The sequence below is a fragment of the Corvus brachyrhynchos genome, unplaced genomic scaffold (assembly GCF_000691975.1).
Source record: "Corvus brachyrhynchos isolate BGI_N302 unplaced genomic scaffold, ASM69197v1 scaffold152, whole genome shotgun sequence".
In the NCBI taxonomy this organism is placed as follows: Eukaryota; Metazoa; Chordata; class Aves; order Passeriformes; family Corvidae; genus Corvus; species Corvus brachyrhynchos.
Window position 1 is genome coordinate 6,343,613 of NW_008237447.1, and position 14,390 is coordinate 6,358,002.

Here is a 14,390-nt window from a genome sequence, read left to right on the forward strand (position 1 = left end):
TTGTTGCATGCTTCACCATCACCACCTATTGCTCTTCATTTCCCCTAATGACAGTCCCATCTGAATGCTGGTGCCTGCTCAGGTTGTACACGTGTAGAAAATAACTTCAACTCATCCGTGAGGTCTTTTTTTATTTTTCTTATGTTTTTTTCACCCTCTTTCCTGTTGCTGTTTGCCTCAGACTTGTGTTCATGAGGTGAGGAATAGAGCTGCGTGCTTTCTGCCTAGGGCAAAATCCTGCTGCCACTCGTGCAAGTAGCAGCTTAGAGGAAAAGGAAGGGCATTCACACAAATAGCTAATCAAAGGATTTTTAATGATATTCATTAGGAAAGAAATTCATTAACAAGCCAGCACAGAACATTCCCTGAAGGGAGAGTGATGTTACTGGTCACATCAAAGTCCCCACCTGACTAACACCTTTATTGCTGTTCATAGTAAGGCCAAGTTAGCAGCAAAATCAGTCGCATTCAGTTCTTGCCAAGCAAAAAGTCATCAAAGCATGGTCATGGAAACTGGATCAATTCTGGTTGACTAGTAAAAATGGCTTTTCAACTTTTCACAGCGATGTATAGTTCAGCATCCACCACTGATGCTTTTGAATTCATACAGTTTTGCATTTCATACCCTTCATTCTTTCCCCTGCTCTTTCTCTCTCTTTTATTTGGGTACCTCTGACCATGTCCACAGTGGTGCCCATGGTAGTGGTGCAGTCCTGCAGCACCACAAACCTCAGCTGGATGGCTGCCAGTGCCCCTTTTCAAACAGAAGTCTGCAGAAGGCAATCTCATGCCAAGGTTCAGTGGGGAGCCCCACTGAAGTGGGGACAGATCCTTCACCCACACAAAACACCAATGCAGGCCTGCCAGAGCTCACCCCCACTGCCCAGGATAGATGCAACCTCTGAGCATCAGGGCTATTTCCAACCAGCAGGTGTAAAACTGCCCTTTTTTTATGCTCACACCATTACTTACCTATAAAAGGGACTCTATTTTTCTGCCAACTCATTCCTAGAGATTAGTATCGGTATCTTGGGATGCCCATTTGCTCTGTAAAAATTAGGTTTTTAAATAGACTGGAGCAGAAATCTCACTTTTATTGCGCTGCCCTGATACAGTAGAGCTCAGTTATTAGAACAAATTGTAGCAAGCAGCTTCCTGGTTGTTATATCCACGTAATTACTACGGGCTGATACATGAAACCCTGATTCACTCTTATGCTTAGAGGCAAGATCTCCATTTTGCAAGGACAGAGCAAGTTCTATCATGCATTTTACTGCCAAAGGAGGTCAATTAACTTTAATTGGTTCTAATTAGCACTTGCTCAAGCTGTTATATTCTTTACCTGCATCCGAGTGGCTCTCCAAGTGCTGCACAATGGATTCCTGCTTTTGAACACAAAGGAGAATTACTAATGGCATCCTTGAAGGCAAAAGATGCACTGATCAGCATAAGTGGGGAACAAATATCAGCACAAATAGTAGCAGGCCTTTTAAGGAAAAAAAAACCCCACAAAAATTTTGTGCCCATCTGGCTTTGATCAATTGAACTGAATGCAACTGTGCACCTTGTTGCTTAAAATTAGAACAATGTAAGTACACAAATGTCATTATTCTCTACCATAACTTCTCTACAGATGAAAGATAAGTACTGGAAAATGCAGGGGGTAGGGGGTGCAGGGACAGGGTAATGGCTCTGAAAAAAACATATCAATCATTTCCATGGTAGCCAAAACAAATACCAAGAGAAACAAAAAAAAATTGTCAAACGTACATGTGGAATGCTGTTTTCTAGGGTTTTTGAGCATTGTTTTAAAAGGTTTGTATTAAAGTGAAAGGTTTAGATTTTGGTGTCTTTTTGTTTTTGTTTGGTTTTTTCTTCCATTCTGCTAAAGCAAGAGGAACAACCTCACTTGCCTAAATGTCAGCATAAGCCACCTGCCTCCTCAGGATGTGGCGAGAATTCAGCAGTGAACTCAGGACTGTCTAAAACAGACTGAATAAGGAGTCACACACCAGAAGAGATGCTGCAATACTGAGCTCTGCTCTAGGAACTTGTTTTCTGCTGGGGTCTTCCTGGATGTAGCTACACAGTTAAATAAAGGCAGGCTAGAGAGGAATCTAGTCATCACACCAGCAGTGGAACTCAGGGCTACTTCTCCCCAAATAACCAGTCCACCATTCATGAAGGCATGGCCCTAAATCTCCTCTGGGTTCCATGAGATATCTGTATCTGTTAATCTGGATGGAGGAGTGTTGGCAGGAAAGAGCTCAGTCCTAAAGATAAACAGGGAACAAGCTAGACACAGCAGAGCAGATGTTTGGTGCCACTGCTCTCCTGTGTTCCCCGGTCCCCCTGAATTAATAAAGCATTTATCCATATATCCAGCCACTCAGTGCATGCAGAGTACTTCCATGGCTCTTCTGCTCTTGCAGCCCCCATGCCAGAAGCCCCAGATCCAGGGAACAGCATCAGCACTGAGTGCACAGACCACAGCAGGAGAGCACTGAAACAAGAATCGGGGAGGATGGTCCCAAAATGTGAAATGTGCCTGACTAAGTGGGCTCAATGCAAACCACCAATGGTGCCACAGTCATTGAAGACCTTCCCTGCCCTGAAAACTCCATCCTCAGAGAAGTGACCATCCTGTGCATTCTGACATGCCTGGGATCCACTGAAACCTGCTGAGCCTAAAGCCATGAGGGCTTCCCTGCTGGAGACTTCCTGGGGTCTGAGCAGCCAGGGCTGGGGCCTTGTACAACCCCGAGCATTCTCCAGTCTCACCAGCTTGGATTAGCCACATATTTAAAACAAAGCACCAGATTTAGTGTCCTGACGATCTAGGCCTCCTATGGATTTTGGATAATTTGTTTTGGTATGAAAACCAAAAGCAATGAAGTTTTTACATATTATTATACCATTCAAAATTGCATGTGAAACTGTGGTGGACTTGGCTGATTCTAAACCAGTATGTGTTCCCTATTTTAATATTAGTTTTTCCCTTTTTCCTGCTATTTGAATGTGCCTCCTAAAGGAATTGTCTGTTGCCCACATGGTTTTCAAAAACAATTTATTTTTTAGCTAATGTGTTCCAGATAGATGGAACACAAAACATGTGTTAAAAAAATAAAAATGAAATTAAAAAATCCTCCCCTCAGCAAACAAGTACCCCCCAATCTTTACAAAAGAATGTCAACTTTTTTCTTTCTAGCTCCCGTGCTAAAACTCCACAAGGCCATTAACCATAAAAAAACCCCCATAACTGCTAAATTGACAAGCCAAAGGAGCTGCCTGTAATTTTTTTTTTTTTAAATAAAATTTCCTGCCAAAATCTCCCCCAACCCTATTCCCTTTCATCTTTCAGTTGTGAGGACTCTTTCTCAGCCTCAGTACACACCTCTGCTCATGGCTGGCAATGTATGGGCTGAGGCAAGCATAAACCAGCATACAATTATTTCTAACAGTCATGTCTTCCTTTTGCACTGGTGTGTAGTTAAATAAATATACTTAAAAACATTCCGTGCACCTTCTCTTTTGTACTTTTCCCAAGGAACGGTGTTTCTGTTGCATTTCAGGTGACAACCAAAAGGTATTCGAAAGATTTACTGACTTGGATACAGACTTGAGAAATAATTAAAAAAAAAAAAACAACAAAAACCAAAAAACTCTGTTCTTTGCATCACTGAAGAGGCTGCCCATACAGCAATACACCACTGAAGCACATGGAACAAATGCATTATTTGGTCCTTCAGCCCTCCTGCATTTAAAACTGAGCATGTATTCAATGCAAAGATTGAGAAAAATTGACCTAGCACCTATCCATACATTTTGGGGTATTCTGGACTGGGTTGGCAGTAGCTCCACCAGTACCAAACCCCAGGTCTGAGGGTTCAGACCAGGATTTACACATCCACGGGTCTGTGGGCTTTAGGCAGAGCAAGCTGTGCCCCCGCAGTGTTAACCTCACACTGAGAGAGCACAGCTACAAACAGAATATTCACTGGAACAGCTGTGTCAGTGTAATTACACTGGTACAACTATTCCAGTATAGACAGAAACCCCTAGGACAGGCAATGTTTACCACTGGCTCGTAGCTTAGCTCAAAAAAGTGTATAAAATGCTCCTTGTCACCTGTAAGTGGACAGTGATGATTATAGCTCAGTCTATGTTATTATTGCCTGATTTTCCCTGTTTGGGTTTTCACATATTGACTCCTTACTCAAGGTCTTTTAACATAGATTTGAAATGTGAATATGTTTTATTTTTTCCCCAGTAAATATACAATACACACTTCAACAGTACTATTAACCAACTTCTTATGCCAATTAAACTTTGCTGCACTAACAATACCAATGAAACACATTAAGAGGTCATACTTTTTCGTGAACAAACTGTAGCCAATAAACAGTTTTTAAAAAAAAACAAATTAAAAAACAATTCTAAGTGCTGCCACAACATCCCTTTTCTTTAAACACATTATTCACAATAAATGTTTTCATTTTTTTTTAAAAAAAGAAGAATACTTCTTTTAAAATAGTAAATTAAATGGCATTTTAAAAAATATGTACTGTGGTTCATTGGAAGTACACTGTATAGAAAAGAGAGAGAAAAAAAAAGAAGAGACATCACCTGTAAGATAATGGAGACACTTTGCCATACACAACAACACCTTATGTAATATTGTAAGCAAATTATTAATGAACAAAAATGTACAGAAGCAGATGGACAAGTTAGTGAATATCATGGTACTGCACAGCTTTAATACTGACACACATTTACTTTCCAGTGGAAGAGATAAAACACATATTTGAAAGTAATTGGAATGGCTTTATCAACCTCTAAGGATACTGAATTTTGAATAGAACAGAGTGAGTAAGGTGTTCCACCAAAGCTCAGCACAAGCCTTTGAATTAAACGGGGAAAAAACCAACTATTGGTGACTGAGTTAAACATTTTCCAGAGAATTAAATTTGAATTGTACTCTGAATAGTCTTCTCTTCATACGGCAATACCAAAATAAAAACCATACATATGTAATTATGCTGCATTCTTTATCTTACTTGAACATTTTTTCATATTTTTAAATAATGTTTTTACGATAGTGTTTTAACAAGCAGGAAAATGACATATACTCATTGGTCACACATGTAAATAAATTCATACTTTTTTTCCTCAACTTTTTTTTTGTTTGTAACTTGCTAAATAACACATCTTGACCTTATGGGAGTTAACTAGCATTTTTCAATATTCAATAGTGCTGAGTTATAGTTGATGGCTGTAGTGTTTTATCTTATCATGGAACAAGTTAATGAAATGAAAAGCAACACATATTTAGCATCGTAATTTCCTTTCCTTTCCTAAAATTCTGCCATGACTAAAAGTGTTCTTAATACTGGTGAGCTCCAAGGCAATATATAAAACAACATAGACTGATTATATGAAAAGGGTATTCAATGGAAACTTGTGTTCACGGTCAGATAACTAACAGAAATAAGCTGTAAGATGCAATATTTAAATTAAGCATCAAAATAATGGGTGGGTTATCCGCATACAATATTCTAAGAAGAGCTTGAGAATTTACTCTTTGAGATTTGAGAGGTAAAGAAGACTTGGACAAAGTCACGAAAATTAATGAAGAGACAGGATGCTGTCATTAATGTCCACTTACAGAGTCTGGTTTATTCAAAAACTGTAGAAACATGTGTTATCTCCTCATCATAGTAGAGTTTGAAGCCACTCACTAAAACACAGGTCAAAGATCTTTTTTTGCTTCTATCCAATTTTTTTAGATATATTGTATTGCCAGAAATATACTTAATGCAAGCCAAAAATAATTTGACCATTGCTTTCCTTCCAAACACTAAACTTTTTACTACAAATTTAGTGGATCCAACTTCAGCTCTTGCAGACTTCAGGTATGGAACAGAAAGGGTTGTGTAGACTGCATCAAAACAATTAATGTCATGAATTTCAGTGGTGCAGCTTTATCCTCTGTCCTACTGTACATGTATTGGAAAGATGAAATAAGATACTCTGACATTTCAATTTTTTGGAAGCAGCCTGAATATATGTCTTAATAATAAATTGCATTCTTATCTTCTTACTAAATATTCCTTATGTTTATATGGTTTGTTTCTCCTGGAAAATCTCCTATATTTTGGGCTGGAGAAATTAATGGTAATAATTATTTTAAAACTGCAAAATAAAAACAGCTTTAGTGAAACACCTTAAGTTCTTTTGTTTGTAGAAAGGTTTGTTTTTCTTCCCCTTTACTTAGTGGCATGGGATGGCTAAAAGCAGATACTAAGGGTATCAGACTAATGAAAGGGTCTAGGCCATCTCATGCTACCTTTAGTTTTCATGTTCACTCATTAATCTCACACTTCCAACTTCTGACCCCTTCTTAAATAGGAAGAGCAACTATGTTGCTTGCTTTTAAAAGGTTTAAATCTGTCTCTAATGTCTTCACTGACATCAGTTTTGCCTGTCACTTTCTCATTTCTACACCCCAATGGAAAACCACCTAGCATACTCCCTTTACATCCAGCGTTACCCAAAGTAGCTTACAGGACGTAAACCTTCTTCACACATTCAGTCTCTTTTTTCTTCATGTCATGAGGAGTAGAGTTTTGTGCTTATCACCAAATAAAATTGCAGTGCAAACTTTAAACATAAAAGTTACACAATTTAAAGTTAATATATGGCACCACAGCCTATTAATTCACATATAGTACAACAGACCAGTAAAAACAGACATGAATATGAACATAGCTAAAAAGAAGGTGAGCTTGCATAGCAATGCAACAAAAGAAATTATATACAGAAGGAAATCCTTTTCATCCTGGAGGGTGACTTTTTTTTTTTTCTTTCTTTTTTTTATATACTCCTGACAAGGAATAGTTTAAGGTGGATGGTGTATTAAAGAGAAGAACACAAGTAAAGTATCTGTGGGATATGTGTGGCTGTGTGTCTTTACATTGCATTTACAGTTCTTTTAATAGTACATAAATAAAGAAAATGTTCATTGCACTGTTTAGTGTCATCACTTCCATGAGTTCAGACCTGATGGTCCATCAGAGCAGCTTGCAATGTGTCTTCTCAACTACTCTATAGAGAGAAACAAAGAGAGAGAAAGAGGTTGTAATAAGGAGAAAAAAACACACAAAACAAAGCCTATGGCAATATTACTGCAGCACAGGATGAATATTCAATAGGTTGTGAGAAGAGGGTTAATTGCTTCTAAGATGAAAAGCGATGGATGCCAAAATTTAGCACTTACCAGCACCGTATCTGAGACTGCACATTTCAGGGCTCGTGGGTCACCATTAACTCTCTGACAGCTACAGGGCAGTAACTGCCAGGAGGTGCTGAGGGTTTGACTGCAGCAAGAGGATGCAGACATGCCAAGAGCTCCACTGCTTTTATTACCATTAATAAATTTATTAAACACACCAGTGTGCCCTAGCATGCTGGGGTTTTGATGTATTTTTTTCAAACAACAGAGTCAAGCCTTTGGGCATCTGGTGCTGCCAGCATGTACAAAGCATCAACATGGTCTTATACAAAGTTTAACAGACACTGAGTGATAATAGAAAACGAATTTGGAAAAAAATTTCCCTGTCCTGGGATACTGAGGAAAAAAGTGGAGATATACAACTGAAAAACTGGGCTACACAACCAAGAAAAGAGGACCTCCATCTAAGACAATACTGCTCATCAAGCAACAGGATATTAAGGAGAAGGCTGAGGAAATCTGTCAGTGGCATTTCCAAGACAAGCACACTAGACTTTGCCAAGAAAAATTCTAAGTTACTAGAATCTTGTCTCAATTTTCCCCACGCTTTACTAGCATTACACAGAGCGATGTACCATGTAGTTATACTGGCATGGCTTCCACAGACGTGAACTGGTCCAAACCAAAGAACAGAAGGACAGCATTTGTTTGCCGTCACATGCAATACACCTCTGAAGGCAAAAAGATCTGGATAAAGCTTAATCTGATTATCACACACAGCTTGCTACTCTCTTCACAACAGATTTATATACCTTTTTTCTTTTTATCTATTTGAGAGTTTTAACTGGATCTAGAGGTAAACTTACATAATTCACCAGTAAACTGTCCTTGACTGTTTGATCCCACATAGCCTATATCGAGAAGGTCACTGGCATTGCGTTGGTGACCTCCTCGCAAGACTTCACCTTTTCTAGGTCCAGTCGATCCTTTAGAAGAAGATGTTCCTGAAGAGCTGTGGCCACCAGGGGATGGGAAGTTGGGTTTACTATATGGTACGAGTGCCTCTTCTAGAAAAGCAAAACAAAGCAAAATAAATACCAATAAAGTCCTCGAAATAGGAATAAACAAGCTATTAATTTATGCACATCATACTCATTTGTATCTGTCTTTTGTCTTGCTTTATAGCATGACAATTTTACCTAAGAAAAAACTAAGAGTTGTATCCCAAGGACAGAGAAGCCAGTATGAATTTAAATCTTGCTTCCTTGTAAACGCCTAAGTCAGTTTGTATTAATTATAAAAAGTCTAGATTCATTGTGAATAAGAGATCATGAATCATAGATACTTTAATAAAAATAGGTGAACACGCAATTTCCAAAACAATGAAGCTATGATTAGATTTTTGCTTCAAGCCTACATAAATGTGCTTTTTCCTTTTCTTTAGATTAAATCATGGCAACATTACCTCAATCAGTTTAGATAAAGAACTACAATATCAGCTAATTTAATTAGCTTCCAGCAATTCAGTAATTTCTAACGATGCAAAGTACACTGAAAATTTTTTTTTAACTGGTGTTGAATTACATTGGAAAATATTATATTATACATTGCAGTTGTAATATTTGGGGTGGATAAATAATCCTGCATCTTTTTCATGTTCCATTATGAACAAAAGGCTTACTTTTGCTCGCTTGGATTATTTTTCTGTGAAGACCTGTAATAATGAACTGCTTGCAAGAGCAGGATTAATAGCAATAAAGCATAAGACTGTATGTCTTCATACAGCATGAAGTAAAACAAGACATCACTTCTGATTAGAGTTTCCTGGAGATATTGTTGTAATAATCCAAATCTAAGAAGCATAACAGCAGCATTGATTTAACACTGAAATAGAAGAACTATTCTATTTCTTTGCTGTGTGTGATCCACTTTTGCCATCTCAGAAGCTGAAGAAAGAGATCTTGCTAAATATATAGTTTGATTCAAGAAAGAGTATGAGTATATACACCTAAACTCAAACAGAGCAATTGCCCCTTCTGAAATCAGTAGGATTTCTACTGCTTATTCTTGCCTTTTTTCAAAGTGAATCTAGGCCAAAAGGGTTTTCTTTAATTTTCTTTTCCAATTGTCTTCACTCTTAAAAAATCTTATGAGGGGAAATGGACTTTCTTTGATGGAGGGCAGGAACACAGAAGGAAAAGTAGGTGGGGATGTTTGGAAAGAAAGAGGAGATAAAAAATGCTTTTATTCACAAGCTTGAAGCCTTTGCAAAGACTGCAGCAGAGGCATAATTAACTTGGAGAAGTGCTAAACGAGAACAAATTTGTGGAAAAAACTTTTCAGGATTTTTCTTTTCAGGATTTCATTCTTTGTGCCTCTTGCCACAAGTGAGTAGGATGCAGGGATTCCCCATGTGAGCTGCTGTTGAACAGCCTGTTTGTAAGGTAAATCTGCTGCAGAAGAGGGCAGGCAGCTGACTTCTTTCCCTGCCAAAGTATCTCCCTCTGGTCGTGCCCAAGGGACCAGAATATTTGTGCTGCAGGACTGAAGGGCATTCCAGTGTTTTGTGCTATGACCATGTGCTGTCCTTGAGGAAATAAAAAGAAATGCTTGAAAGACACAGTAAAATGGCATTTAACAGCCACAGTCTCTCCTAAATTATGTTACTTGTTTTTTATATATCAAGACCTAACAATAGAGTTAGCTGCAAACCTGGTTTCCAAAGGCTGGCTAAAATATGGAACAGTTTGCATTAAGGCAGCAATAAAGCAAGTGGCATAAATCAGTTTAGCAGAAAGCTGGATACATTTTTAAAGGATGAAAACAAAAGTCACTAGCATTGCAGAAGAGTTGGAAAATGACATATATAGTCAATTGATTTGTTTTTCTAGCTTGTGGACTCAGGATAAGGCCTCCTTCGGGTTCAATGAAATATTGAGGAAAAACGGCCATGAATAAATATAAAATGCATTATCATTATAGAGCATATGGTATGTTGAATTATCTGTTGTGCCCTCAAAAATAAACATAATCCATAAAATAAGTAATTGTGACATAAAATAAAGGCTAGATTTTACACAACATTCTAGCACACGAAAAGTAGTTGTCTCCAGTCCTGAGAATGGCCTCACATTTATTAAACACTCCAAACAGTGCCCCATGGCCAGGCCTGCAAAGAATATGGGGAAGCTTTGTTGGTGCCTTTCCCTTTGAAATACTGAGCCTTTAATTTGAAGATATAATTCTAGCCCCCGTGAAACCAGGATATGTGTGTGCAACAATGCTTCTATACCCCAGAAAATAACCAAAAGGCTTTTCCTATTATCAAAACTATTGTAACCTGATCTAGCACCACTTTCTTCAGAGGGGGAGCTGAGAATGTCATATTTGATGTCCTTTAACTGCAGTTCTACAATGAAGCCACTGCCAGGAACTCAGTGATCTTGTTTATACTGAAAGCCACCAGTGGAAACACGGATCTCAGACTTAGGTATTTTTATTCTATTCAACTTCAAACTAAAGGTCTTGCTTTCAAAATTTCACTCACAGCTTGGCAACGTCTGAATGAAACCCCCTAAGTTGCAAATTAGCTATTTTCTGGAAGCTGATAGCTAATAATAACTCTTTTTGGAAATGTATTGAAAACTGGGACAGAATAGATTTCCAAAGAACTATGCCAGTAATAAAGGAAAAGGGAAGCACAATTAATATTATTAAAACACCCAAATTTAATGGTATAAACCAGCATTAGGCACAAGAGCAGCCTTTTTTAAATCTACCAGAGACAAGAATGCAGAGCAAGAAAGCTGCAGTGCAAGAGGCTGGAATGAGAATGCAGACAGACAGATATGAAGCTCTGGCCCATCTTGTGCACAAACTTTATGAACTCCTCACGCCAGGGTAAACTCATAACATCTCCTAGAGGTGTCCTTTTTTATGCATAAAAAAGGATACGCACTTGCTCTCAGCATCCTGAATTTGACAAGAAGAGGATACCTATAACCACTTCAATCCTAAATTAAATGCTTGTGTAGGGCACTGGAGGTGTCATGATCAAGTTCTCTTTATTTATGGACAGATAAATGCATGCCCTGGAGGATGGGAATTTTACTGCTGTATAAGCTCTGCATCACAGAATAAATGACAACTTCTATTTGTACACTTGTGAGACAAAGGAAAAAGAAGGGACTTCATTCTGAGCAGGTCAAAGAAGCATTCTTCATAATAATAATTTGCAGGGAAATGAGAAGTGCAGAGTATATTTGGGCTATTTTCTATATGTTTGTACATCTTGTACATTGCAATTAAAATTGCCATTTCACCAAGCAGCATGAATTTCACACACTATTTTTAAACTGTGACTTCACATCATGATTTCAGAACATGAACAGCCACTCACTTGTTTATGCAGCCAACATATTAGGGGGGTTTTAACTGTGCCATTATTGCTACATTTTAAAATATGGATTGTATTTAAAATATTTACATCTTAAATACAGGTAGCATTATTTTCCCTAGGAGGACTTTATTCAGTAAATCCTGTCCCCATGGCAGATTTGTCAGCACACTACTATTTTTTTGTTATTATGTCAATGGTATTAATGTGTTAGATTAACAAGGAGCATTAAGAGTTGAATAAAATCAAGAAAAAGATGGATGATAAGAGTACCTCTAGTGTGACTGTGGGAGCTACATACATAAGTGAAGAAACAGTGTAACCCTACAGAAAACTTTACATGCAGTATAATTTTTTGTTTAAATCCTCTTAATTGTCCTCTTGTATCACTCTAATCAGCACTGCATTGGAATGAGGTGATTATTGGGTTAAAGAAAATGCCCTAGGATGGAACAGCAGCTTTTACTTGAGGTCAGGCTGACAGAAGGAAGCTGTGAATGTTGTAGAAATACAACTCCAGAGCCCAGCATCACCTCCTGTGCACATTTGTGCAGACTTGAAATCCATTTAGGTGCTAAAGTCAGCTTGGGGCAAGGTGCAGGTCCTGTATGAAGGTGAAAACCTGCGCTGTCATCTTTCTGGGCTTAAGAGATGAATGCTACTTGGTCATATCCTTTAATAAAGAGAAGAGAGGGTTTTTAATACAGATGAAAGGAATGTCAGTAGCTCAGAAGGATCAGTCTTCTTGCAGACATGGAAAAGCAACAGCTGCCAACTTGGAAGCAGGTTGAAAGAACTGGAAAATATGGCCCTATATGTATAAATATATACATCTAACAAAAGATACTCGAAAAACTCTCCTTCCTTGCTAGCCTGAAACTGTTCCTATTGTCTCCATCGCTATGCTTGAGAACATTATTAATTTCCACAACACTGTAAAGAGTGCACCAAATCAGGCGCTAATGAGATTTCACTGCTGCAGGAGGGAAGATAGCTGGATCACAAGCTCTCGTTTCACTTGGCCTTTTCTTATTTTCCAGCTTGACCCTCGCCAGTGCTCTCCCAGAGAGAGAGCTGTGAAGTGATCCTAGAGTCCTGCCAGGCACAGAACCCCTCAGCAGAGGGTGGGGTGTCGAGCTGCTGGTGCAGCACACACACACCTGATCCGAAGGCTTGTTTGTGTTGGGCTTTCCTGAAATCCTCTTGGCGGTCTGTAGAGCTTATCCACTCCTGGGCTTGCCGCTGCCACTCTAGTGATGTCCTAGCGGGCCGGTCCAGGGAGCTCTTTGTGTCATCTACGTTGGCTGCGTGCTGCCTCTCCAGAGAGCTCCCCTTCCTCTCGGCAGAGCCTCCGCGCTGGCCGGGCACTATGGGCTGCCTTAAACCCTGACCGGGGGGCGGGTCGGGTGGTGGTGGAAGATCTAAAAAATGTGAATAAGATTCAGGTGAACTGATTTTTTAAATTGAAACAGAAGGTCTGTTTTCGATGCTGAAAAGAAAAGTGCCTTGCAAACAGTATGAGTCACTCAATCGGTTGATTTTAAAAGGGGGAAATTTCACATTAATCAGAAAAGCGGTTTCGACCTCTGCTAACTCTTTATTCTGCTTGCTGTGTTGCTAGCTCTTTCCACAAAAATCCATAGACTCTGAGCCCTGACTTACACGTCCACGCACGGGATTTATTTTCTGCGGGGTGTACTCCAGCTGTTCTGTTCAGTAACAGCAAGAAATTAAGAAAGGCTGGGGAAAACTGACCGGTGTCAGTTGGCAATTTCCCCCCACAATACTGGGGCTTGCTACATCCTATCTTTGGCCTACGCTTCCAGCTTGAGCTGTAAACTCAAAACCTAATATAGAACTTCATCAAAATGAATAAAACGCCACAAAAATTGGGAAAAATTAATCGCAAAACCTACTGCCATTGAAAAAGCATCAGTACGTGTCTGACAAACGTGTTTAAATGGAACCACCAAACAGTGGGAGAGCACTTTAGTCAAGTAAATGAAGAGCTAGAATCTTCAGAGACTAGAGGATGGCCACTCTCCAGTTTAGCAGTCTTGCAAATATAACCTATTAAAACACAATTTCAGCTAACAGAAAGACACTTGCCTGGTCTCTGACAACTTCTGTCCTTTTCAAGTTTGGGACTTGGAGTACTAAGATGCTTGTAGAATTGAAGGTCAACCTTCTAATCACATTTGTGGGGGCAAAGGTGCACATTTTTATTAGTCCAAGATCCAAGGTAATTACAGGGTAATTTTATATAATTTTATATCAGGATAATTTTAATTCTAAATGCAACTTTTTCATGTAAATGATATGATAGACTTACAATAGTCCAGATTATTTAAAAGAAAAAAAAAAACAAACCAGAAAATGGAAGCACCTTTAGTAGCATAATGAAAATTCTTCCATATGATATACTCATTTTATACAAGGAACACTTTTTGATAATTCTATTTTGGGGCAATGGATAGCCCAAATAAATCTCTGCAGCCACACCAACTTCACAAAAACCTTCGTTAGCTTACAGGAGATTTGGGTCTGACCTGTTTTCTAGTCCTTTGTATCTTACAGTGTTGTGAAGGTTTATCAAGGAACTGAACTTGGCTCAGTAACAGGCATGGAAAAGTAAACCTCTGTTTTGCCTGCAGGGAAGTCTGGTGTTTATAACTGTAGTGAAACTGAAATTCATTTTTTAAATTTGTCAGGAGGCCTTTGGAAGGAGTTTATTTCAAAGTCTATAATCCAGCTTTATATAAT

General features: G+C 38.7%; 1 protein-coding gene across 12 annotated transcripts in view; it reads right to left on the minus strand.

Moving 5' to 3' along the window:
* Positions 1-295: 295 nt before the first annotated feature.
* Positions 296-14,390, minus strand: part of ROBO2 (roundabout guidance receptor 2) — a 1,044,784-nt gene continuing 1,030,689 nt past the window's right edge. For 7 of the 12 annotated variants that reach the window (XM_017731509.1, XM_017731508.1, XM_017731507.1 and 4 more), the window contains 3 exons: positions 12,788-13,048; positions 8,098-8,298; positions 296-7,104 (listed from right to left, as the gene is read on the minus strand). In XM_017731509.1, the coding sequence (XP_017586998.1) occupies positions 7,103-7,104; positions 8,098-8,298; positions 12,788-13,048 (464 nt within the window). In that variant the 3' untranslated portion in view covers positions 296-7,102. The remainder of the gene's footprint in view (positions 7,105-8,097; positions 8,299-12,787; positions 13,049-14,390) is intronic. The other 5 variants (XM_017731515.1, XM_017731516.1, XM_017731518.1 and 2 more) reach the window with 2 other exon arrangements.